The sequence below is a fragment of the Ochotona princeps genome, chromosome 29 (genome assembly GCF_030435755.1).
Source record: "Ochotona princeps isolate mOchPri1 chromosome 29, mOchPri1.hap1, whole genome shotgun sequence".
Taxonomy (NCBI): Eukaryota; Metazoa; Chordata; class Mammalia; order Lagomorpha; family Ochotonidae; genus Ochotona; species Ochotona princeps.
The window spans coordinates 10463595-10487137 of record NC_080860.1 but is presented as its reverse complement, the minus strand read 5'-3'; the positions used below and the strand labels follow the sequence as shown (position 1 = coordinate 10487137).

The window sequence follows — 23543 nt, the reverse complement described above, 5'->3', positions numbered from 1 at the left end:
TGTGAGGATTCTTTAGACATTCTGAATACTGGCTTCTTACCGGAGATGTTATGTACAAATATTTGCTTCCTGTCTGTGAGTTGGTTGGCACTGAATTTTATAAAGCATTTTTCAGATCTCATAGCTCTTAAATCTCCTCATAGACATAGCTGCACGTGCACATGTGTTTACGCTCAAAAAGGCTCAGTGACATTTATGGGATCAGAAGTGGGCATAGCCATACATTTTAGCAGGAACTAGATGTGGAATTGAACCAGACACTCTGACCTGGTGGACAAGCAGATGTCTCCCCTACCACGCTATAACACGTGCCCCCTTGGCACAGTTCGGGTGACGGTTCATTCTGTTTGGTGTATCTTAGGCCTCTGATCACGTTGTAGTCTCAGTTTCCATGAACTTTCTACATAGTCACTACTCCTGACAAGAAACTTGGCAGAGTTAATGAGGTCTGTGCTGTGTTTTTTTTTTTTAATTACAGATTTATTTTTTTAGTGGAAAGTCAGATTTACAGAGAAGGTGAGACAGAGAAAAAGATCTTCCACCCTCTGGTTCACTCCCCAGTGGCCACAATGACCTGAGCTGAGTCAATCAGAAGCCAGGAGCCAGGAAGTTCTTCTGCATCTCCCATGTGGGTACAGGGTTCCAAGGCTTTTTTGCTCTACTGCTTTCCTAGGCCACAAGCTAGATGGGAAAGGGAGCACCTGGGATATGAACCAGTACCCATATGGGATCCTTGCGGATGCAAGGTAAGGATGTTAGCCACTAGGCTACTATGCTGGGCCCTTGCTGTATGTTTTTAAGAATCATTTGATTTGCAGTTTATTCATTATCTTGTTTCACAGAGGTCTGTAATTGTTCTAACGAGAAACCTGTAGGATATTTAGGTTGGATTTGGGACAGTGCTGTAAATGCTGTGTTCCAATTTAGGATGAACAAGTCCCAAGGTTCAGATAAAGGCTTCTATTTGGGATGCCTGAAAGCTATCGTATGTGGCTGGGCAAGAAAAATACAACAGAAGCGTCCACAAGATCCATTTTTATAGGAGTTTTTTTTTCATATGAAGTCAACAGATAAATCAATAGTCTACAACCTATTTTGCATTTCTTTTTTTTGTCACCCCCACATTTTGGCTTAATCTCCTAGTCGTTAGAATCATTTCTCATTTTGCGTGTTTCCCCCTTGGACTAGGTCAGCTGCTGCAACAGAGCAGAACAGAGGCTGAAAGAATTTCTGATGCCCCCTGAGAAGTGGGTTTTGTGCCAGAGGGAAAGCCTTGCGATCAACCCGGAAACATGACACTCAGCTCTACCAGCTGCACCTGCAAGACCCAGGGTGAATTATTCTGCCTCTTTATTCTTCCCATGTCTACCAGGTGGATTAGATGAGAGGAGGTACCTGGGAAACAGTGGCAGTGGTGAGATAATAAATAGTAACTACCCAGCAGGCATTTGGCAGAGTGGTTAAGACACTGCTTGGGGGCAACCAGAGCCCACATTCAAGTGCCTGGGTAAAGTCCTGGCTCTGTGACGATGACTCAAGTGGTTGGGTCCCTGCCACCCATGTGGGAGGCCAGGATTGAGTTCCTGGGTCTTGGCTAGCTGTTGTGGCCATCGGGGTTTGAATCAGAGGATGGGAGCTCTGTCTCTCAAACAGAATACAACACATAGCTACCATGATCATCCTGGGAACAAGAAGTGAGTTCTACGTGTTTGGGGAAAAAAGTCTTGTTTTTAAAGATGTATATATTTTTATTTGAAAGGCAGATTTACAGATGAGGGAAAGAGAGTGAAAGAGGAAAAAAGGGAGGGGGGGAGAGACTTTTCCATCTTGGCTGCAATGGCTGGAACCTGGCTGATCCAAAGCTGGGAGTCGGGGGCTTCTTCTGGGTCTCCCATGTATGGGTGCAGGTCCCAAGAACTTGGGCCATTATGCTGGCCCTGCAACAAGCATGTCTTAAGTCTGTGCTGATGCTTATGTGTATTTTGGGAGGTAAAGAGAGAACAACTCAAATTTTCAGTTCTATTTAATGTGGGGATCAGAGGGGATTGGGAAGGGTTGGCTCTGCCCCTTAGGACTTTCTACACAGGTAACTGGAATACACACACACACCCAGAACTGACTGACAATAACATCCATAGTATTGCTGCCCAGGTTAACTCATTGCAACAACACCCCACACCTTAAAAGACTCCACTTGAACGCCAGGGACTAGTGTCAGAACGTCGGCTTCCTTTCACCGTTTTTGCCACTGTGATTTGCCATCTCTTCCTAAACTATTTGGCTTTTGTTTTCCCTGACATTGCAGTGCCCATTTTTTATTTTGTCAATCGCTGTGACACATTTGGGTGGCTCCCAGTTTTTTTTTTAGGGGGTCTTCCCCATTTTGTTCTACCACACTAGTGTGCGTTCCTAATGTGCTCTGGCGAATGAGGACACTTTATGAAAAACGGAATTAAGAGCTAAGTGTACTTCGGCTGCAGAACGTTTTTGAAATCCAGATGCAGTTTCTCAACCCTGGCATTTCCCACGCAATCTTTGCAGATCTCTTCGTAGGTGACTGGAGGTCTCTTCTTGGAAACACTGCTCCCAGGAATAGTCAGTGTCAGTTGGCTGTGCCTGGTGGGGTGGTCCAGAGGAGGGGGCTCCCCATCCACAGGCAGACTCCAGCTTCCTCCTACTTCAATTCTGCACGTGTCTACTACCCGGGCCCTGATTATACGAAGTTGAACAACTGTCCACACACCCAGAGCCCTTGTTGGCGGGTTCAATGACCTCCAGGTACAGTCGCCCTGAGCTGGGGCAAGTTCAAGCTCAGGACGCGCGGCTCTCTAGCTGTGGAGCAGAAGCCGGGAGCGACCAGAAGCAAGCCCAGGTCTAAAGTGGCCTTCCCCCTTGAAGGGGGGTCCTCAGAGCCAGCAACTGTGCCGCCGCGGCTTCCTCAGGCCTTCCCAGAGAGACAGACCGCGACGCTGAGTCCGGCGTCCTTGCCTAACCGCCGATTTCAAACTCCTAAGAGCTGTCCCGCCCGGCCTCGCTCTTTCCCTTTCCCCATTGGTCGTGAGTCAAAGGGAGGAGCAATTTGATTGGCTCTCCTTCCTCATTTCCTCCGTCCCTTTAAGGCCGTGGGCGGGCCCTGCCAGAGACGCGGGTGTCTATCATTGGAGCACGATGATGATTGGTCTAGACACGGCTGAGCTCCGCCCCACGCCGCTCCCCTGGTTCAAACGCGACGGCGGGAGGCACGGGTTGGAGTAGAGAACGCCGCCGGTCGGGGGGCGCTGAGCGTGAGTGTGGGGGTCCCCCGCTCCGTGCCCCGGTTCTTCGCCTCCCGGCTGTCAGGGCTAGAGGAAAAGCCGTCCCCTTCTCACCAACCCCCGGCTTTGGGTCCTGCGGCGCGGTTTGTCCGCCCGGGCTGTGGAGGCCTGGAGGGAGGGTCAGTCTGTCAGCCTGGAGCACACGGCCACTGTCCCCGGGCGCCCGGGGTGGCCTGGCGGGTGGTGCCACGCGGGGCCAGGAGGGCTTGATCCTGGCTCTCTGGCCTTGCCTGCTCTGCCTCATTTTCTCTAGTTCTGTATGTGGCCCTCTCTGCCCAGGTCCCTACTGCCGCAGCCCCTCTCGGCCTCCCTGACCTGGGAGAAGCCAGGTTCTGCCTCCTGGAACCAGTGCCCGGGGTATTGTACCCTAGAAATCAGCTTAGTGAGGTCTGCTCCTTTGTGGGTTTTTTTTTTTTTTTTTTTTTTGGTTCCCCAAAAATTAATTTATGGATTTGAAAGGCAGTGTGCCAGAGAGAGAGATCTGCTGTCTTGCTGGTTCACTTCCCAAATGGCAAGCACAACCAGGGCTGAGTCAGGCTGGAGCCAGGAGTCAGGAGCTGGGTCCAGTTCTCCCGTGTGGGTTCCAGGGGCAGAAGCCTGCCCTTGGTGATGCTCGGGTACAGAATGGCCAGGACTGCGGCTGCCCTGCTCTTAGGATGTAGGGACAGAGACGCCCTTGTGGAGAGCTTACCTTCTGGTGGGCTAGTAGGGCAAATTATCAGCACGACCGTGAGTAACAGATACGGGTCAGATAAATGTTTCCTGTTAGGGTAAGTTTACAAACTAATTTTTAATTTCCATGGCCAGACTGACCTTCCTGAAACCTAGGTGCTGGGCTGGCATGGTGGCATACTGTGCTAAGCTACCACTGGTAGCACCTGCATCCTGTATGGGTGCTGGTTCAAATCCTGGCTGCTCCACTTCCCCTCCAGCTCCCTGCTGATGCATTTGGGAGAGCAGTGGAAGATGACCCAAGTGCTTGGGCCCCTGAACCCACAAGGGAGACCCTGAAGAAGTTTCTGGCTTGTGACTTCCGCCTGGCCCAGCACCAGCCACTGTAACCATTTGAGTCCACCCAGTAGATGGAAGATATCTCTCTGATTCTCTGTAAGTCTGTCTTTCAAATAAATCTTTTTTAAAAAGCCCGCAGCCTCGGTATGGGCTGATTTCAATTGCTTGTCCTTGATACCTAGAGGAGAGCAGGATGTCTCGAGCTTCTCTTGTTGAAAATGTCAGACACACTTGACCTTTTTCTGTATCCCTTCAGCACCAGTGAGGAGATGCTCAAGTTCAAGTATGGAGTGCGGAATCCCCCAGACACTGGGGCTGCAGAAGCCATTGCCAGCCGGGCCTCCCGGCTGAACCTTTTCTTCCAGGTAAGAGCTGCCGTGCCATGTCGCCTGCTCGTGTTTGTTCCTTGGGACTGTCCTTGGCATGCAGCTTGGCTCTCGGTGTAGATGGACGTTGCTTTTCTGGTGGTGTTTTCTAGGCACTGATTGGATTGGAAAAAGGAAGTTCAGACTGGAGTAGATTGCTTGCCCTTTGAAGGGAGATCTTTTCATCGTTTCTTAGCCTTTTTATATCTGTACTAAAGTTTGTCCTTTTGTTGAAGAAGGGAAAGCAACAGAGAAATAGAATTTTTGGATCTGCTGGTTCACTCCCCCAATGGTTATAGTGGCCTGGGTTGAGTGAGCCTGAAGCCAGGAACCAGGAGCTCCATCCAGATCTCCCACATGGATGGCATGAGCCCATATATTTGTGTTGTTCTCCACAAACCCGACAGGAAGCTGGGTTGAAATTGGAGCAGCTGCCTGACTTGAACTGGTGTTTATGGGATGTTGGCATTACGGTGCTGGTTGGGCCGCAGTGCTTGCCGCTGAGGCAGAAGCAGAAAGAGGGAGAGAGATCTTCCATCTGCTGGTTCATTCTCCAAATAGCTACAATGGCCAGGGCTGACCCAGGCCAGAGCCAGGAGCCAGGATCTTTTTTCTGGGTCTCCCACATGGGTGCAGGGGTCCACACACTTAGCCCATCCTCCGCTGTTTTCCTAGGCGCATTAGCAGGGAGCTGGATTGTAAGTGGAGCAGCCAGTCCCCAAAGGGATACTGGGGTTTTTAGGTGGAGTGTTTATGTGCTTTATCACAGTCCCATCACCCCATTTGCTAATTTTTGTTTTTAAAGATTTATTTATTAGAAAGGCAGATCAGATTTATGGAGAGAAAGAGAGACAGAAAGATCTTCCATCCACTGATTCACTCCCAAGTGGCCACGATGGCCAGAGCTAAGCCAGTCTGAAGCCAGGAGCCAGGAGCCAGGAGCTAGGAGCTTTTTCTGGGTCTCCACATGGGTGTCCCAAGGCTTTGGGTTGTCCTCTACTGCTTTCCCAGGGCACAAGTAGAGAACTGGATGGGAAGTAAATCAGCTGGGACACAAACTGGCACCCATATGAGATCCTGGAGCTTGCAAGGTGAAGATTTAGTCATTGAGTCATAATGCTAGGCCCTCGTTTGCTAACTTTTAAACAGAGGTTTAAGTACCTATTTCTTAGGGTTGTTAGGAAGGTTAGATGAGATCATCCATATGTAAAGCACTTAGCACCTTTCCTGGCTCTTGGTAAGCCTAGTGATTAGTATTAACACCAAGTGCAGGATAATATTCTTCATAGTCATGATAACTTTCTTAAAATATTTAGGAAGGCACTTCTGTAGGATACCTGTATTGTGGGAAGTCTTTCCCGCCAAAATAGTGGTACTGGTGGTATTCTAACAGATCAGAGTGCAAAAAATGGAAAAGTTAAGCTGTGCCATGGTGCCATCCCTGCCATCCTTTTCTGTCCCAAGTGAATCGTCTCCATCTCTAACCTTAGCTTGCTGGGATGCTACTACTCTCTAGCCCTTTTATTAGCTCACTTCAAAAAGTCTCCAGTCCATAACAAAACACCTAGTGAGTTTGTGAAGGGCTCCTGATGGGCTGATGACATAATAGTCTGGCTCCCACGGTGGTGGGCGTGGACTCCGTATGCTCCCATGGTCTCATTTTATCCCAGGGGTGAGATCTGTTATACTCACACAGAAAAGCCATGAATGCACATGTAGCATCCCCCTGACGCTTCCCTGGGTGGCCAGGCAAGGTTATTCTCCCCTAGCAGTGCTATTTTATTGGACTTTAGATCCAATAGCAAATTGGTACTCCATCCCAGTAAGTCTTTTACTGGGTCTCCATTTGTCTTTTTCCTTTTGGCTCAACAGTACTTCCCAGGGTGTTCTAGGTTAGAGGCTTGCCAACTTTCAGAGCCAGCAAAATGTTACAAATTGGGACAAGTGTTGTGGCATTACGGATCGCACTGACATTCGCAATACAAGAATACCATATCAGAACACCGGTTCAAGTTCTTACTGCTCTGCTTCCAGCCTGGGTCCTTGGTAATGAACCTGGGAAAGCATCAGAAGATGTCCTAAGTCCTCGGGCCCCTCCCTGTGTGGGAGTCCTGAAAGGAACCTTCTGGTTTCCGGATGGTTGTTGCAGCCACTTGAAGAGCGAACCAATGAATGGTTCTGTGTCACTTTGTCTTTCAAATAAATAAATACATTAATCTTTAACAGAAGCTTCAAGTTGCTGAGTACATATGGATTTTTCACTTTATATTTTGCCAAGTCAGGATAAAAAAACTAATAAAAAGAAAAAAATTATTGTCTTCTGGCCCCTTTATTTTATAAAGGAAGGACATTTTAAGATACCAAATAGGAAGAACGTCATCGTAGCATAAAGGACCATTTTAAAATTTAAGTACATTTGGCTTTATAAAATAGATGTCGTGTGGTGTTCATTTTCCCCCTCATTTTACTGCAGGCTGTTGAAAACTTTGTTAAAAATCAGTGCTATATTTGGTAACTCCTGCTGTAGCAGATCTACACTCATAGAAGAAGAGAAGAAACAAAGAATCTTATTTTTCTGAGGAGCAACTATGACTGAAGTGACAGGGTTTGTGACCCAGTGCTTGGAAAATCCACTGAAGTCTCTTTTAGGGGAACTTGTTAATAAAAGATTCTAAGATATAATCTAGAAAATTATTTTTTTTTTCAAGACTTATTTATTTAAGAAGAGGGACAGAGATTGGTAGAAAGAAAGAGATCTTCCGTCTGCTGATTGACTCTCCAAATGGCTACATTAGTTAGGTCTGGACCAGACCAAAAGTGGGAGCCAGAAACTCCATCTGGGTCTCCTACATGGGTAGTAGGGACCAGGCACTTGAACTATCTTTCAATGTCTTCCCAGACACATTAGCATGAGGCTGGGCAAGAAGCGAAACAGTTGGAACTCGAATGGAGAGGCAGTGAAAACAGCTTAACTGCTGGATTACCATGTGGACTCCTGGTCTGGAAAATTCTAATTCACAAGGGAGAAGTTACGAGCAAAGAACCTGTGTGTATGTGTGTGTGCGTGTGTGTTAAGTTCTCTGTCTTGTGATTTAATTGCAAACAGTTTGTTTACACTGTGTTATCCAGTGTTGGGCAACAAACTACTCACAAAGCTTAGAACAACAAGGATTTTTTTTTTTCCTTTGGATTCTGTGGGTTGGTTGAACTCAACTGGGTATTTCGGTCCCTCCAGGGGCTGCTGCATGCAGCTGTGGCTGTGTCTGGGAACTGAGCATGTGGGTGCTCTCTGCCACCTGGGACCCTCATAGACCTTGCAATTTTTTTGGTCCATAATAAATATCCTGTCCTTTGTGGGTCGTGTTGCTCCTGTCACCACTCATGCATTCTGGCACTGTAGCGCGAAAACAGCCCTAAACAGAGTGTGAATGAGTGGCTGTAGCTGTGTTCCAGTAAAACTTTACAAGAACCAATGGAGAGTTGGAAATGACTTACAGGCTGTAGTTTTCTGAGCCCCGGGTTAGTGAAAGCTTCTTTTAGATTCCCTAAAATAGTCAAGGCAGAAGCTGCCAGACTTCCTAAGGGCTCCCCTGCTCAGCTGACCTGGGGTATCTGCTGTGATATTCTGATGACCGCAGCAAGCATCAGCACAGACTCAGGGGCAGAGAGCTAAATTCCATCTCTTGGAGGAGGGAGCAGGAAACACCTGCAGAGTCGGCCGAAGTGTCACCAGCCATCTCTGCGTAGAGACTGAGATATAGTCCCGTGGCCTGACACGTGGAGTCGCTGTTATGGAGCAGGGGTTGCAGATGTGTGGCTTTAGGGAGGCATAAGAGTCAGGTGGCCTGAGAGGTGGATGGGGAGTCTGCTTGGAACATGCTGGGACCCGAGTGTGGTGTGGGGGATGGCGAGGGTTGTCAGAGCTACCGCCATGGCAGGAGAAGCCACCCATTCCATCTTCGTTTGTTTCTGGGTAAAATCTCGTGATTTTTAAATATTGGCAGATAATTGAAATGATTTTACACATTACAGGCCAAACACAACATGTCTGTGGGCTACACACAGTCTGCCAGTTTGTAGCTGTTGCTCCCCATCATGAATAAATTTGGCTTTGTGATAGTCGCTCCATTCACATGATTTTAGATTGTTCCAGTGAATCAAAGAGACCGACGTGATCTTATTAAAGCCCGTAACACACCAAAGAAGTGACAGCTGCGGTTTCCTGTCATTAAAACATGGAGATGTGTTGGAACCAGCAGGGTTTGGGAAGATGGGGCCATGCACTTCAGATTACGGAGAATGAAGGACATATTCTTATTCCTGGGCTACTTGTGGGTTTTTTTTTCCCCCAACTACTGGAGGCAGAAACCCACAGTAATGGAATCGACCGTGTGATAATGACAGTCAATTGACGTTGCCACAGAATTGTGCTGGTAGGGTGTCGTGAGCAGTGAGTTGAGTTGGTGGCTGGTAATTTACGCTGCATGGGTGTTATTGATCAAAGCTTTTAGTTATTGACAGTGTCTCCATCTGCTGCTTGCTGTTTTTAGGGGAAGCCACCCTTTATGACTCAACAGCAGATGTCTCCTCTCTCCCGGGAAGGGATATTAGATGCCCTCTTTGTTCTCTTCGAAGAATGCAGCCAGCCTGCTCTCATGAAAATTAAGCACGTGAGCAACTTCGTCCGGAAGTGTAAGTTTGGGGAACTTTTTTTTTTTTTTTTTTTAGAACTGTCGCAGTAGAGAGCGCGAGAAGGATGTATGCCAAATGTGGAGTGGGTTAAATTGTGGGTGGTAGCGAGGAGGAACTCTGGTCTCAGAAAGAAAGACCCAGTTGGGTTCATGTTTGTATTCCAGTTGTACCTGCTGCAGTTCAGGGACCAGAATCAGGTTTCTTGGTTGCAAGTGACACTCAGTTTGAAGAATGAATTTACTCAGTTGTGAAGCTGAGCCAGCCAGGCCTGCCTGGTTCCAGGAACATGTGGCTTCTCTGGCCCCATCTTGATGGACTTATTTAGGCATAGTCAACACAGTGCTTAGGGACTATACAATATGTTAATGTTTTTTTTTTTTTTTAATTTGAAAGATAGAGTTGCAGAGATAAGGAGAGAGAGAGGGAGATCTTTCATCTACTGGTTCACTTCCCAAATGGCTGCAACAGCTAGGGCTGGGCTGATCTGAAGCCAGGGACCAGAAGCTTCTTCTGGGTCTCTCACGTGGGTACAGGGTCCCAAGGCGTTGGGCCATCCTCTGCTGGTTTCCCTGACCACAGGCAGGGAGTTGGATGGGGAATGGAACAGCTGATCCACGAATCAGCACCTATATGGGATCCCGGCACCACAGACAAGGATTTAGTTTATTACATCACCGCACTGGCCCCCAGGGACTGCAGCATTTAATTGTAGTAAGATTTAACTTGCTCTTAATTAGCTTAATTTAATTACAAATCGTAAGAAAGGTGCATGCCACAATTGCATATAATGATTCTGAATTATGTTCATCTTGATAATATTGTATTCAGGAAGTACAGTGTTTCTTTTTTTTTCAATGAAAGAAGGAGTTAGTGAACACAAAAGCATCTAGGGCCATGGAAACTTTAGTCTGGCCTTGTTTTGTGATGTTTCTGGCTTTGCTTGCCTTCCGTGTGGTGGGTGGGCACACCCACCCTTTGACTTACACTAGTGTTTTCAGCCACTGGTGACTTTGCCACCTGGAGATACTCGACAATGTCTGGAGACATGTTTGGTTGTCACAGCTGGTGTGGGAGGGGGACTAATGGGTGAGAGCAGAGATGTTCTTCAATGTCTTACAATGCCCAGCAGTCTTCCACACAGAGAATGTTCTGAGCCATCATGTTCTGGGCAGGTGGGGAATGCCCAGCCTGCCAGGGCTTTAATGGCATAATGCTGTAAGTCTGATGTCCTCCCATGTGACTCTGGGGGCTGGTCACTAGCTGTGGATTCCTCTGCTGGGGAGGGATGCTGACCAAGGTGACTGTGCCCTGGGGCTCCTCCTGGCTGTAATGTGTGAGGTGGAGTATCTGGTGCTGTGGCTGGAGGGCCAAGCCTGGCTGACCATGGGGTGGCCAGGCCTCTCCTTCTCCCTTTATGAAATCTCAGACTCTTTCCCTTCTCATGTGGTATCTGTCTGGCCCCTGTTCCCCTTCCCCTGTGACTGCTGTCCCACTGGGATTGAGTTGTGATCAACTCTACTTTGGATCATTTGACCACCAGGAGACTGAGAATCATAGTTGGTCTCATCTGGACCCCAGAGGGCCAGGACATTGTGATGGCCAGGGCTTGTTGAAATGGGTTGGGAAGAGTGTGTGTGCAATGTAGTTACCCAGAGGAGCTGGGGCTGCTCAGGGAACAAAGTCAGTATATCTCTCCTGTAGTGATTGATCTCTACTTTTTTTTTTTTTTTCTTTTTCATGTTTGAGAGGCAGAGATCAAAAGAGAATTCCCATGTGCTGGGTCATTTCTTTTTTTTTTTTTTTTTTTTTTTTATCCATTTTATTGTACTGTTGTTGACAATCTTTACATAGTTAACTATAGTTGAAGGAAAAACAAGAAAAAGAAAAAAAAAAGGTTCAGGGGGATAGGGAGGTGGGCAAATGCTATTATGTCAATATTGTTTCCATCATGTATCTGAGGTAGAGGGGGACACTGAGGGAGAAGCCCCTCCTGGTTTCCCGCCCACCCCAAGTCCCGGATGTGGGGCATGCTCTGAGATATGTGCTCAAGTGGTGTTAATAGTTCTCCAGTTATGAGTCACTGCCAGTTTCGCTCGATGAGGTGGTCCACTGATTGATATGGTCCATCATGAAGTCTCCATTTGTCCCATATTTCGCTGCCAACATGTAGCTGAGATGAATGATTGTCCTATTCTGTCTTCTGTCTTTTCTTGGTTAGAATTCTGAGTCCAGCAGTTCAAGTGGGGAGATCTCCAAAGATACTTTGAGGTATTCCCAGATTAGTTTCTTGTATGTTCTAGCAAGCACAGGGCCCGGCACAGTCCATCACCCTGATCAGCTGGTGGTTGCAATTGCTGTGTTGGTTCTGTTTTCAGTCCCGAGTTGCACTGGAACCAATGGGTGTTGCAGTCCAGTCTGGTTCGGCCCTTACATCAACCAGTGGGAGCTGCAGCCTAGTTGGGGCGACCCACAATAACCCCCACCAGACCGCCCCCTACCCTGGTTTGCCAGTATGTGTAGCAGAAGACCAATCTGTCCCCCATCCCATTTGGCTCTGGTACTTGTCAATGGGTATTAAAGCTTAGTTTTATCTAACCAACTCAACCATCCAGCCCTCACAGATATTGTTGAGTACCTCTCTATCTAGCCATCCCAGCCCCCATCCTAGTTTTCATGCCCTCCCACGGGAATAGTGACCCAGGAAGGGGGAACCCACTTTTTCCCTCCCAGGTCTCTCTGTCCCGGTTTATGCACTCTTTAGGTGGTCCTGTGATTTGACTCGACAGAATTAGTCCCCAGTGCCAGCTTCTGCCAGCTGATGCTGTGGCCCTGATCTAGTCCACATGCAGCGCACAGGTGTTGTAGCCTTGCTTAGTCGTGTCTGTCTCTATCCCAGCCCACGCTCTCCAGTGGGAGTGGCTGTCCAGCGAGGGGACCAGCCCCTTAACCCCCCCGCCAGCTCTGCCCCTCCCTTCCTGGATCTCACGTGTGCTGGATGGGTGCTGCATTCATATCCAGTACAGGCAACCACGCCCTGGCGTTCCATAATGTGTACTGGTTTTGTCGCAACCAAACCCGGCCCATTCCACACTCTGTTCTGGTGATCGGATTTGCCAGAGGATGACATGAACTGATTCAGCCTGGTCTGCTCCTGACCCATGCCGAATGCATGTCAGTGGGAAACTTTCCATGGCCTATTCTGGGCTGTTTCCAATCATGCTTCTTGCGCTTACCTGCAGGGACTGTGTCCTGCCAGAGGAGTTGCCCAGGCTCCTCCATCAGAACCCCTCCCAATGCCAGATTTTGCGCTTGCCAGGGGGTCCTTGAGCCAACCCTACTCAGTTCACCTCCTGTCCTAGCAGGAACAGTGGCTTTTCCTGGCTGGCCTTCACCCCATTCTGACTCTTGTTGTTGGATGTTTCAGCCCAGCCATGGCTCGTCCATACCCACATACAGCTCACACATGGCTCAGAAGGGGATTGAGACCCAGCCTAGTCAGTCCCACATCTACCTTGGTTCTCCATAACACCAGATGGTGCTGGGATCTGAACCGGCCTGCTGCATCCAATCCCAGCCCACACTAGTGCCTCGGGTGACTACAACTGCTTCCTAGATAGAACGCAGCCCCCATTCCAGCACATACACCCCTTGGTGGGAACCTCATCCCAGCTGTGGCATCCCAGATTGGGACCGTTCCTAGCCGTAAATCACGCACCTGCACGTGGTTGCTTCGAGGACCATTAGGTGCCAGCCTGCTAGACAAGCCGGAGCTTATCTTTTACTTGATAGGTGTTCAAAGCTCAGCATTATTAAGGGATTGGAAGTTCTTCAAAGGAAGAGTTACTGGCATTGGGAATCTTTAGGATTGACTCAGATCCCAGAAACAGTGGGGTCACTCTAGAGCTATCTCAGCAGCGATTTAGACGTCCAATACCCCAGAGCTCCCCGCCCGGGCCCAGCCCGCCATGAGCCATGGGCACATGGCGGACTGGGTTCGGGATCCGAGCTAGACGTCCTCTCCCGCAGCCCTCGGCTCGCCTCTGGCAGCCGGAGGTTTAATCCTGCAGGCCCAAGGTTGCGCCCCTCCCCAATCCCGTTCACCACCCAATGAGGGTGGTGGGTGGGCCCCGGACATGCCCAGTCACGGAGGCCTCCCCCCTCGACGTACTCACCCCAGAAGGAAGCAGGCCCTGCACCCAGGCATGTCCGGGCCTGGGTCATTTCTTAAATACTTATACTGGCTGGGGCCGAGCCAGCCTGACCTCAATCAAGGTTTCCTAATCCAGGTCCCCTATGTGGTGGCAGGGACCTGCTGCACCTCAGTTGCACATTAGCAGGAAGCTGGGCTTTGGAGTGGAGCTGGGACTCAAACTCAGCGCTCCAGTGTCTACAGCCATTTCAACCAGTGGCTCCACTGCCGGGCCAAACACCCAGCTGCTTACACCTTATTTGCCTGCAGTGAAGAGAATGCGTGTCTAATAAGGCTGTGTGGGAATTAAATAAGTTAGTGCACAGGTTAGGCTTATCTTTTTAGCTGCCTGGCATGAAGCAGAAAGCAAGTGTTACCTAATAATGATTACCTAAGCCTCTGCAGCTTTAATATGTGTCCTTATGATCTACTTGAGGTATTTGTGCGAATAAGCTCTCAGCCTTCTTTCGTTGAATATTTAAGTTCTCAAGGAGGGAGTGGGAAGGGAAGGGGATGACATGCCGAGGCCGGTTGCACGAGCCAGCTCCAGGCGCTTTCTTTGGTCTTGGAGCTGCCCTCTGGTTACTTAGCAGCCCGTCAAGGAGATATGCTCAGTAACCAGGGGACCAGGTTTAACGAAATGTCAATATATTTATTTATTTATTTTTCTGATAAGCTTTCTAGCAGGGAACTGTTTCGTATTTCTGGAGTGGCTTCCTGGGGAACACTGTGAAGAGGCCATGATTGAGAATGAGTGATCACATTAGAATGGCCTTTTTTTTTTTTTTTTTTTCCCATTTCTGATTTGAAAGCTTTTCCAGGTGCAGGCAAGTCCATCAGCTGCTGGTGCCCACATTTCTTGAGTCTCCCCATAGGGGATGGTAACCTTCTGTGGGGACCCTTTGGAGGAAATGGAACAGGACGTGTGGCTTCAATTTGGTGCCTCTAGCAAAAAAAAAAAAAAAAAAAAGGAAAAAGGCCCTAACCTTGGGCTGAATGGGGCAGAGATTTTTGTTTGTTTGTTTGTTTGCTTTGGTTTTGATCTTTCTTAGGCATGCTGATATCTGTAGGACCTGAAACAGTGGCTGGAAAATTGGAGGCACTCAGTAAATCCTTGTTGAGTGGGTGTATGGCTAAGTGAACAGAAGCAAGTGACAACCGTTAAGCACCGTGTTGCTCCGTGTAAGCAGTAGCAGGCGTGGTATTCAGATGTGCCTGGGAGAGTGTCCCTCATCACCGAAGCTAGGCTCTTCTGGAAGGATTGACGGTCGGTAGCTGCGGTTCTGCCAGCTTCGCATTACATTTACTGTATGAGAATTTGCGACTTTTAGACCTAACTGGCTAAGGATGACCTGTGAGGATTTAAAAAAAAAAATTCTTATTATTATAAACTAAGACAAAGTTAAACTTTTAAAAGATTTATTTATTTTGTTTGAAAGGCACAGTTAAAGAGTGACAGAGAATTTTCCATCCCCTGGTTCACTCCCTGAATGGCTCCCGTAGCCCTGGCTGGGCCAGGTCAAATCCAGGAGCCAGAAGATTTATTCAGATCTCCCAAGTGGCTGCAGGGGCCCAAGGACTTGGACCATCTGCTGTTGCTTTGTTGGGCACATTGGTAGGGAGCTGCATCAGAACTGGAGCAACATGACTTGAACAGTTTTTTCTCTTATGGGATATCTGTGTGGCAGATGGTGGCTTAACTCAGCGGGCCACAGTGCCGGCCACAGGCCTGGGACCTGAGGGCACTGATCCTCAGTGTTCATCCAAGTGGAGCCCTCAGGATTCCATCGTGTCCCTAGAGGTCTCCCGCCACCTCCCCCTTTAGTACTGTCACACAGGGTGTTAAGTTTTAGCATATTTGTTTTAGAAGGATCAGCTGTGCATACCACAGCACAGCCCATGCATACACATGCCATGTACCACAATGAGAGAAAAGCCCTTTGGAGTCTTCCCTGAGACAGCCAGGGTCAGTGGTTTGGCAACTGGCAGTCTTTTTTTTTTTTTTCCTGAAAATATTGATTATGGAAAGTTTCCAAACGTACCCACTGGCAAGGAGACAAATGTAATGAATCTCTCTGTAGCATTCTGCTAATTCCAGCGATTGTTTTGGCCTGTGCTGACATCATTCTTGTTTAATTTTACACAGAAATAGGTCATATGTGGATAATGTTTTGCTGCTCATTTCACTGACTTCGCAGGCTATTTACTGAACAAATATTTATTGGCACTTCTATGTGGTGGTTTCTACTTTCCTACTAGGTTACAGCCGTCATGCAAGCAGAGCAAATTTCCTGCCCAGAGGAAATACAAGGGGTCTTCCGAAAGTTCGTGGAAAGTAACATTATGAAAAAACCATGCCTGGCATTGAAAATGTTTGTACCAAAACAAATTTAACTTTTTTTTTTTAATTTAAAACTTATACTTATTGAATTTTTTTTGCGAGAGAGAGAAGCTCCTATTGGCTACTTCACCCTTCAGAATGGGCCATACCAAAGCCAGGAGCAGGAACACAGCCACCTGAGCTATCGCCACCTGTCGCCTCCCAGGGTCTGTGTTAGCAGGGAGCTGCCATGCAGGGTGGAGCTGGGCCTCAACTCCTGGTTCTCCAGTAGGGGATGCAGGCCTGCCAAGCAGCGACTTAACTTCTATGTTGAATGCCTGTCTCTGGCATTTGTCTTTTGATTCCCTAGCCCTCAAACTCTTCCGTCTTAATGTACATTCTCATGGAAATTGAGCTACCTCATTCTTCTCAACATTTACCTAATTATCTTTGTTCATAGTTTATTTAGCTATTTCATTTTTGTGTATTTGAGAAGTCAAAGAAGAGAGAGATACCTTCCAATTCTCCTGGTTCGCTCCTTAAATGCCAGCAACAGCCAGGCCGGGTCAAGCTGGGCCAAGACCAGGAGCCAAGTATTTGGGATGTTAGCTGCTGCCTCCTAGGTTGTGCACGTGCAGGAAGCTGGGATCGGAGGCTGAGATGGGACTTGATCCCAGGTACTTGATGCGAAATGTGGGTGTCCCAAGTAGTGGCTGAACCATTGGCACCACAAAACCCACATCCCTAATAATCTTTTACACTGTTAGTTTGTTTTGCTTTCCTGTTGATGAACTTTTAGGTTATTTCTGATTGTTTTTGTGTTATGACTGTTCTCATCATGAGCTTGTTTTTTTCTCTTTTCTATATATATGGAAATATATATATAATATATAAAATATATGGACATATACTATATGTAATGTATGTAATATATATTTCCACATATATGGAAATATTAGCTTTTCTTTTAATTTTTTAATTTTATCGTACAATTCTGTATAGTCTGGGATTCTTCTCCTCCCAGCTCCTACCCCCCAACTGATTTTTCCCATATTGTCCCAACAGTACATTTCTTTATAAGGAGTTACAATTCCATCAGCCTGCTATTTAAGTGTGTCCCGACATTACTGGTACAGACAGTGTCAGACAGCCCATCATCCCATTGTCTAGATATGTCCAACACTTTCATTCCATTTTTTGTTTGGAAGTAAGGATGCATGTTGCACTGTGTCCCCACATCTGGATATGGTAGTCTCCATTACTCTATCATTATACATTCCAATTTGCATGATGGTTTCCTTATATTAGAGAGAACATATGGTATTTGTCTTTTTGGGATTGACTTATTTCAGTGAGCATAATGGTCTCTAGTTGAGACCATCTAGTTGCAAATGGTATATTTTCATTCTTTTTATTGACTGAGTAATATTCCATGGAGTAGATGTACCACAGTTTCTTTAACCACTCTTTGGATGGGCGTCTGGGTTGTTTCCATGTCTCTGCTATTGTAGATTGTGCTGCTGTAAATATAGGATTACAGATCCCCTTATCATATTAGTTTTATTTCTTTGAAAAGAGAGGAGAGAGAGAGATCTTTAATTGGCTAGTTCGCTTTTCCAAATGCCAGCAATAGCCAAATGGAAGCCAGGGGCCTGAATTCCTTCCTGGTCTCCCAGGACTCCCATATGGGTGGTAGGGGTCCAGGCATTTGAGCTATCACCTCTTGCCTTCTAGGATTTGTATGAACAGGAAGCTGGAATTGGAACTGCAGCTGGGACTTGAACCTGGCTCTCCAATATGGAATGTGGATATCCCAAGCAGCGTTGTAATCCCCTTGTCAAATGCCCACTGCTGTCCCTTTATCTCGGGACAGGTATGAGGATCCCTGTGACGGAGGGATTCCTTGAGGCTGAGATGGCAGATAACTGACTTTCAAGGTAGACTTGGCTGTATCAGCTTTTGCCCTCTTGGCAGCGTCTTCATTCCAGGACTTTGGGTCCTTATCTCTGCCTCAGTATTCTCGACCCACTGAGCTCTTAGGTGCTGTAACCTAGAGTGCACAGGGATAAAGGATGATGTGACTTTGGAGTCACAAAAGCAGCTGATGGGGAGAGAAGTTGTGAAGGAATCTTTTTTGTTTTTTAATAGTCATAGGCTTGAGTTCAATATGTCACTGTTCACTTGTTAGGCTTAAAAAACTCTGAAGCTTTTGGATAAACAACAATGAAAAAATGGAAATCTGAACAGTGTCTTGACATTCTGACAGAGTGTTGTGATGCCTTTGCTGGCAAAGCAGTTTGTCTCCCTGTATGATGAAGATACCTGGTCCTCTCCAGTGACAGATCCAAAGCCGTTAAGTTGGACGATGCCGCAAGCAACTTTGGGGCCCAAGGCCTGGTAGAGAATTAAGACAAATTGGCCTTGTGCATGAGCAATGACGAATCAGATTCCACTCAGAAAGTTGCAAGCCAGCATTATTTGGCCAAGGATAAGTCAAAACTCAAGCACTTAGATGGAAAAAAACTGAAAAAGGGCAGGGGAAGGAAGACAGAGCTTGGCCTAGTGGTGCGTCTCCAGCCCGGCACAGACTGTGTTGACAGTGAACACTGTCAGATCCATCCATTCTTCTTGCCTGGTTCCCTAAGGGAAGGTGTCTTTAGAGTGGTTGTCTGAAGGGGAGGTGTGGTCTGGAGGTGATGGAGGGAAGACCCTCTCTCTGTACAAGAGAATTCAGCCTCACTCTTGCAACAGAGAAAGAGAATGAGTACTAACTATTGGGATTGCCCTGGCTAACTCATCAAAGTGCTATTCATCCACTGTGGCTATGAAATGGCTTTCCCTTTGTCAGATTCAGCCCCTCTCATTCTGTGGACAACTTGAGTTGCGTGTGATTCTAGCATGTACGTTTTTTTTTTTTTTTAAAGATTTATTTTATTTTTATTACGAAGTCAGATATACTGAGAGGAGGAGAGACAGAGAGGAAGTGGAGCCGCCGGGACCAGAACCAGCGGCCATATGGGATCAAGGCGAGGACCTTAGCCACCAGGCCACACCGTTGAGCCCCTAGCATGTACGTTCTTGATATTCTCAGGAGTGTGATTCCAGGACCAGCCCCCCTCACTGCTGTTCTCCCTCTTGCCCCCTTTGGATACCAGAATCTGTAAATGCTCAAGTCCCTTATATAAAATGGTATAAAATTACATCTAACCTAAGCACATTCTCTCCTCCTATGCATATATTTTAGATGGCTTATTCTGTTTAGTACAGTGCCCACATTTACCCATCACTTCCTTTGTATAGATACAGTGAAGTGCTTGGCATGGTACAAATTCATGTTTTGCATTTTGGAACTTTCTGGATTTTTTTTTTCTTGTACATTTACCATCTGCAGTTGGTTGAATGTGCTGCTGCTGAGCCTGTGGATGTGGAACCCATCAGTAAGGTGGGCTGACTGCTCCTAGCTTTATCTGGTGTCCACCTGCCAAAATGGTTATCCTTTCTAGCACCTGGTGCTCTTGTATGCCTGTGGTGGGATTTTAGGTCAGCTTCTTGGGCTCTAGCATGGCCAAGATTGTCCAGGATAATTTTGATCAAAAATTCAAAAAAATCAAAAAATTCCAAGATAAATTTGCCTTCCTTTGGTTTGGATTAGGCATACATTGCAGTTTCCCCATACTGTGCAGGATTAAATTTTCACATCAGTCACTGCTGCTCCCCTCCTGTTTTGCAGGTTAGACAAGTTGCTGCATGGCCAGTGATGCCTCAGCTTAGTGCATTTAAAGTGCTGAGAAATGTGTATGAGGGCACGTAAAAAAGTTCATGGAGAAATTGAACAGGCATGGTGGGCAGATAGCTGAGGACCCCCAGCAGCACCCATGCATGCTCACACCCAGACTGTGCCCTCTTCTATGTGTGCTGGCCTGAATCACCCAACGTGGACACAGGCTCAGCATACCCATTCTCCACCACGCATCATGCATGAGGCACTGTGACACCTGCCTGGAAATGACCACATGTGCGCTCCAACTCAACAGGGAGACGTTGTGACACTAGAGATTCCCCCAAAAAGGGCCATGGCAGTCCCTCCCCAGTACTGCCTCCCTTGAATGTTTAATCGGGCACCACTCCCTAGCCTGTGAAAGGATCACCCTAGCTTTGATGGGGTGTGTAGCTTCACCTTCCCGAAGAAAAAAGAGGTTGCCTGCACTGTGCATCTCCCTTTCAAGAAATTTTACTTTGCCTAACAAGCATTTCCCCTTGGATTGTGTGTGTGTGTGTGTGTGTGTAGGTGTAGCCAAGAATTTGGAGCAAACCCAGCCAAGAGCCTTGTGCCCGCAACATAATGAAAAGATAACGACGAACATTTCCATGGACATTCTGAAGACCTCTTTTATATTGAATTACAAACCTGCCTCCCACTTAGTCTATGCTTTGTATTCTGAAGATCTTTGACAAATTGGACTTAGAAAAGGAAGTACAACTGTAGGCGAAGAAAAAAGACAGCTGCAGACCCAACCCTGCAGAGTAAATATCAGGGCTGTGTTTGGTTCTCTGGGCTAAGTCCCGTAGTCCTTGTGTTTTGAGCACTGTTGCTCATTAGGCAAGTAAAAACCTTGTCATTACTGGTAGAATCCAAGGGAAATAAAATGGGGGCTGGTGGGCTAAACTGCATAGAGCATATGCAATTAAAATGGAGTGAGCTGGAAGCCAGTTCCACAGCTAATTGAAATGGGAATCATGTTGCCTTATGTCATGTTATAAAACCGTCCACATGCTGATAAGCCTGTTTGACCACACACTGCCCGGCAGCCTTTAGAGAGGAAAAGAAAAGCATGGATTTTTATCCTGCCTCTCTCTTTCCTGCTCTACAGGATGCAAATCATAGCTGCCATGGAAACTGTACTTTGGAATTTCTGGAGCCCTTAATTTTAACTTAACATATAAAACCACTTTTGTGCCGATTTTATAATTATTCGTGATGGATGAGAAAGTGACTAAATGTCTTTTGAGAGCGGAGCGAGACATAAGAACACGTTTTTTCCCCCTTTCCGTTTTCATAAAGATGCATGCATCTGGAGGGCCGTATTTACCTGTGAGTAACCCTTCCATCTCCTGCAGATTCTGACACCATAGCTGAGTTACGGGAGCTCCAGCCCTCGGTGAAAGACTTCGAGGTCCGAAGCCTTGTAGGCTGTGGGCACTTCGCTGAAGTGCAGGTGGTAAGAGAGAGAGCAACCGGCGACATCTACGCCATGAAAGTCATGAAGAAGAAGGCCCTGTTGGCTCAGGAACAGGTAGGAACTTTTTCACATCACACTCTTCCCTTGGCTGTTCCAGAATGTTCGTGGCAGAGACAACAGTCTGCTGAGTTGGCATCTAGGAGCTAGCAAGTTCGCCTCTGTGACTGGCTATTGTGACATGAAAGGTCTCTTGTGGTGTCAGCTTTACTTTCTGAATCCACATTGGCTAATTTTGAAAGCTCACCAAATTCCCCTTTATTATTATTATTAATTAAAAATCATGTTTCTGTGGTTGTATTTTATTTCAAAACCATATTGGCCTTTTTTCTAATGAATTGGAGATCTCTTTCATGGCCACCAGCTGGGGACTCAGGGACGTGAGCATTGTGGGGTGAATCAGTCAGCATTGGCTTCTGTCCACTTTCCAAACATTGACGTCATGGGCCTGTGTATTTGATTTTAAAGCAGGCCACCAAAGGAGGTAGAGAAAATAGCTTTATTACATGGTGAGCAAGTTGGTTGTTGGCGAACAGGCATAGAAGCCATCTCTTCAGCTGTGGTGCTTTTCTCTGTATGAGACATGGTCGTGTCCCCAGGTGCATTGATTGGTTTGCAGTGTTTGAGAGAGACATCTGTCAGCATTGGAGCTCAAATTGTTCCTTAGTGACAGATGTCCTCACGTGCATCATGGGTCGGATAACGTGCCTGGCCCTGCAGGGAGTCTGCAAATGAAATTGAACTTCCATGGCTGTTACCGTCAGGGCTCCGAGACAACCCTGGAAGTGGAGGGAAAAAAATGCAAACATACGAAGCGGATGCTCACCATCTAAGCATTGCAGAGGGGGAAAGGAATTAGCAAATTCATTAGCAGCCCTGTGAGGGAGGTGTTGTGGGTGATCCCCACCCAGGACAGTGAGGAAGAGTTCTTGCTGAGGAGAGGTGAATGTTGGGTTCTGGACGGGTAGACGTGAGGGGAAAGAACAGGTGCAAACTTGACTGTGTGTGATACTCTGGAGGTCTGAGAATTTTGATACTGTGTGTGTTCCTGTGTGTATGTGGTACTAGAATGTGGGGTGTGTGTGTATAGGTGTGTAGTAGTAGAACACTGTGTGTGTGTTTGATACTAGAATGCTGTGTTTGTGGAACTAGAATATGTGGGTGTGTTTGTTACTCAGAAGCTGTGTGTGTTTCTAGTAGTATGCTGTGTGTGTGATACTAGAAAGTGGTATGTGTGGTACTGGAAACCATGTAAGGGTGTATGTGTAGTACTTAGCACATGTGTGTACGTTTGTGTTGTACTAGGACACTGTTTGTATATATTTTGTTGTCTGGTGTATGTGTGTTGCGGCTTAGAACAGACAGACTGAGAAATGGGGCAAAATGAAGACATGTGCGAAGTGAGGGATATGTAAGCCAGCTTATCATTGTAAGGTTCACTGACCACCAGGGAAATAAAAAACCTCGGCCGACTATTGACAAGGGGCCTTTATTTGGGATAAGTCCATTCTTGGACCTTTTCTCAGTGCCACGGAGAGGCAGAGAGAAAGCAGGGAGCCACAGGGTCGAAAAGGCGTGGGTGAAAAAGGTGCCCAGAGAAGCGAGCAGGCGGTTCTTAAACACCCCTCCTGACGTGGGGGCCAGGAGTGCCGCTCAGGTGAAGTACCGGATCTATACCGCTTCTTCCTCATCTGGTTGGAGGTCCCAGTGATGTGTCAAGTCTAATGCAAACTCCGCCCACCTCCGTAGCTGCCATAACCATCAATCATTACTTAGAAAATTCTGGAGAGCAGCTTCATGGGAAGGAAAAGTTTGGTTTTGGCTTCCAGTTCAGAGGTTCAAGACTGGGTGACCCTGTTAGTCTTACAATTCAAGACTGGGTGGCCCTGCTAGCCTTGCATGGGGTGGAGGGAAAGTCACAGAGTGAGCTGGGATGGACAGGGACGCAGGGAACACATTCCTTCCAATGCCATCATGACTCAACAGCAACCTAGTCCAACCCACTGGCTTTCCCAAGACCCCACCTTGGCCCTCTGTGAGTGGTCCGCCCCCAACATAACCCTCTAACCATATTGGCACTGACCCATTAGCGGTTAACATTAGGCTGTGGCATTCAAACATCTGTAGCAGCGTGGGGAGCCGAGACCTGTTCAATCTATAATGGGTGACTGGGGGGAAATCTCAAAGATTTTTTTTTAAACTGTGGTCAAATGTATGTGCATGTAACTAACACGATAACCATTTCCACATGTACAATTCAGTGTCTTAAGAGCATTTACAGTGTGGTGCACAACCGTGGCTGATGTCCATGTTGAGAACTTACTCGTTGTCCCAGACAGAAACTCTGTACCCCTGGCCTAGAGGTGGTGGGAGGCGGGGGGGGGGGGGGCCTTGTTTCTGCCAAGGGCCGTTTGG

General features: G+C 47.2%; 1 protein-coding gene across 3 annotated transcripts in view; it reads left to right on the top strand.

The window, feature by feature from the left end:
* Nucleotides 1-3233: 3233 nt before the first annotated feature.
* Nucleotides 3234-23543, top strand: part of CIT (citron rho-interacting serine/threonine kinase) — a 163379-nt gene continuing 143069 nt past the window's right edge. Inside the window, exons 1-4 of one of the 3 annotated variants that reach the window (XM_036496409.2) lie at nt 3234-3284; nt 4582-4690; nt 9241-9382; nt 21010-21185. In XM_036496409.2, the coding sequence (XP_036352302.2) occupies nt 4595-4690; nt 9241-9382; nt 21010-21185 (414 nt within the window). In that variant the 5' untranslated portion in view covers nt 3234-3284; nt 4582-4594. Of the gene's footprint in view, nt 3285-3312; nt 3434-4581; nt 4691-9240; nt 9383-21009; nt 21186-23543 lie in introns of those variants that run through there. The other 2 variants (XM_036496410.2, XM_058656934.1) reach the window with 2 other exon arrangements.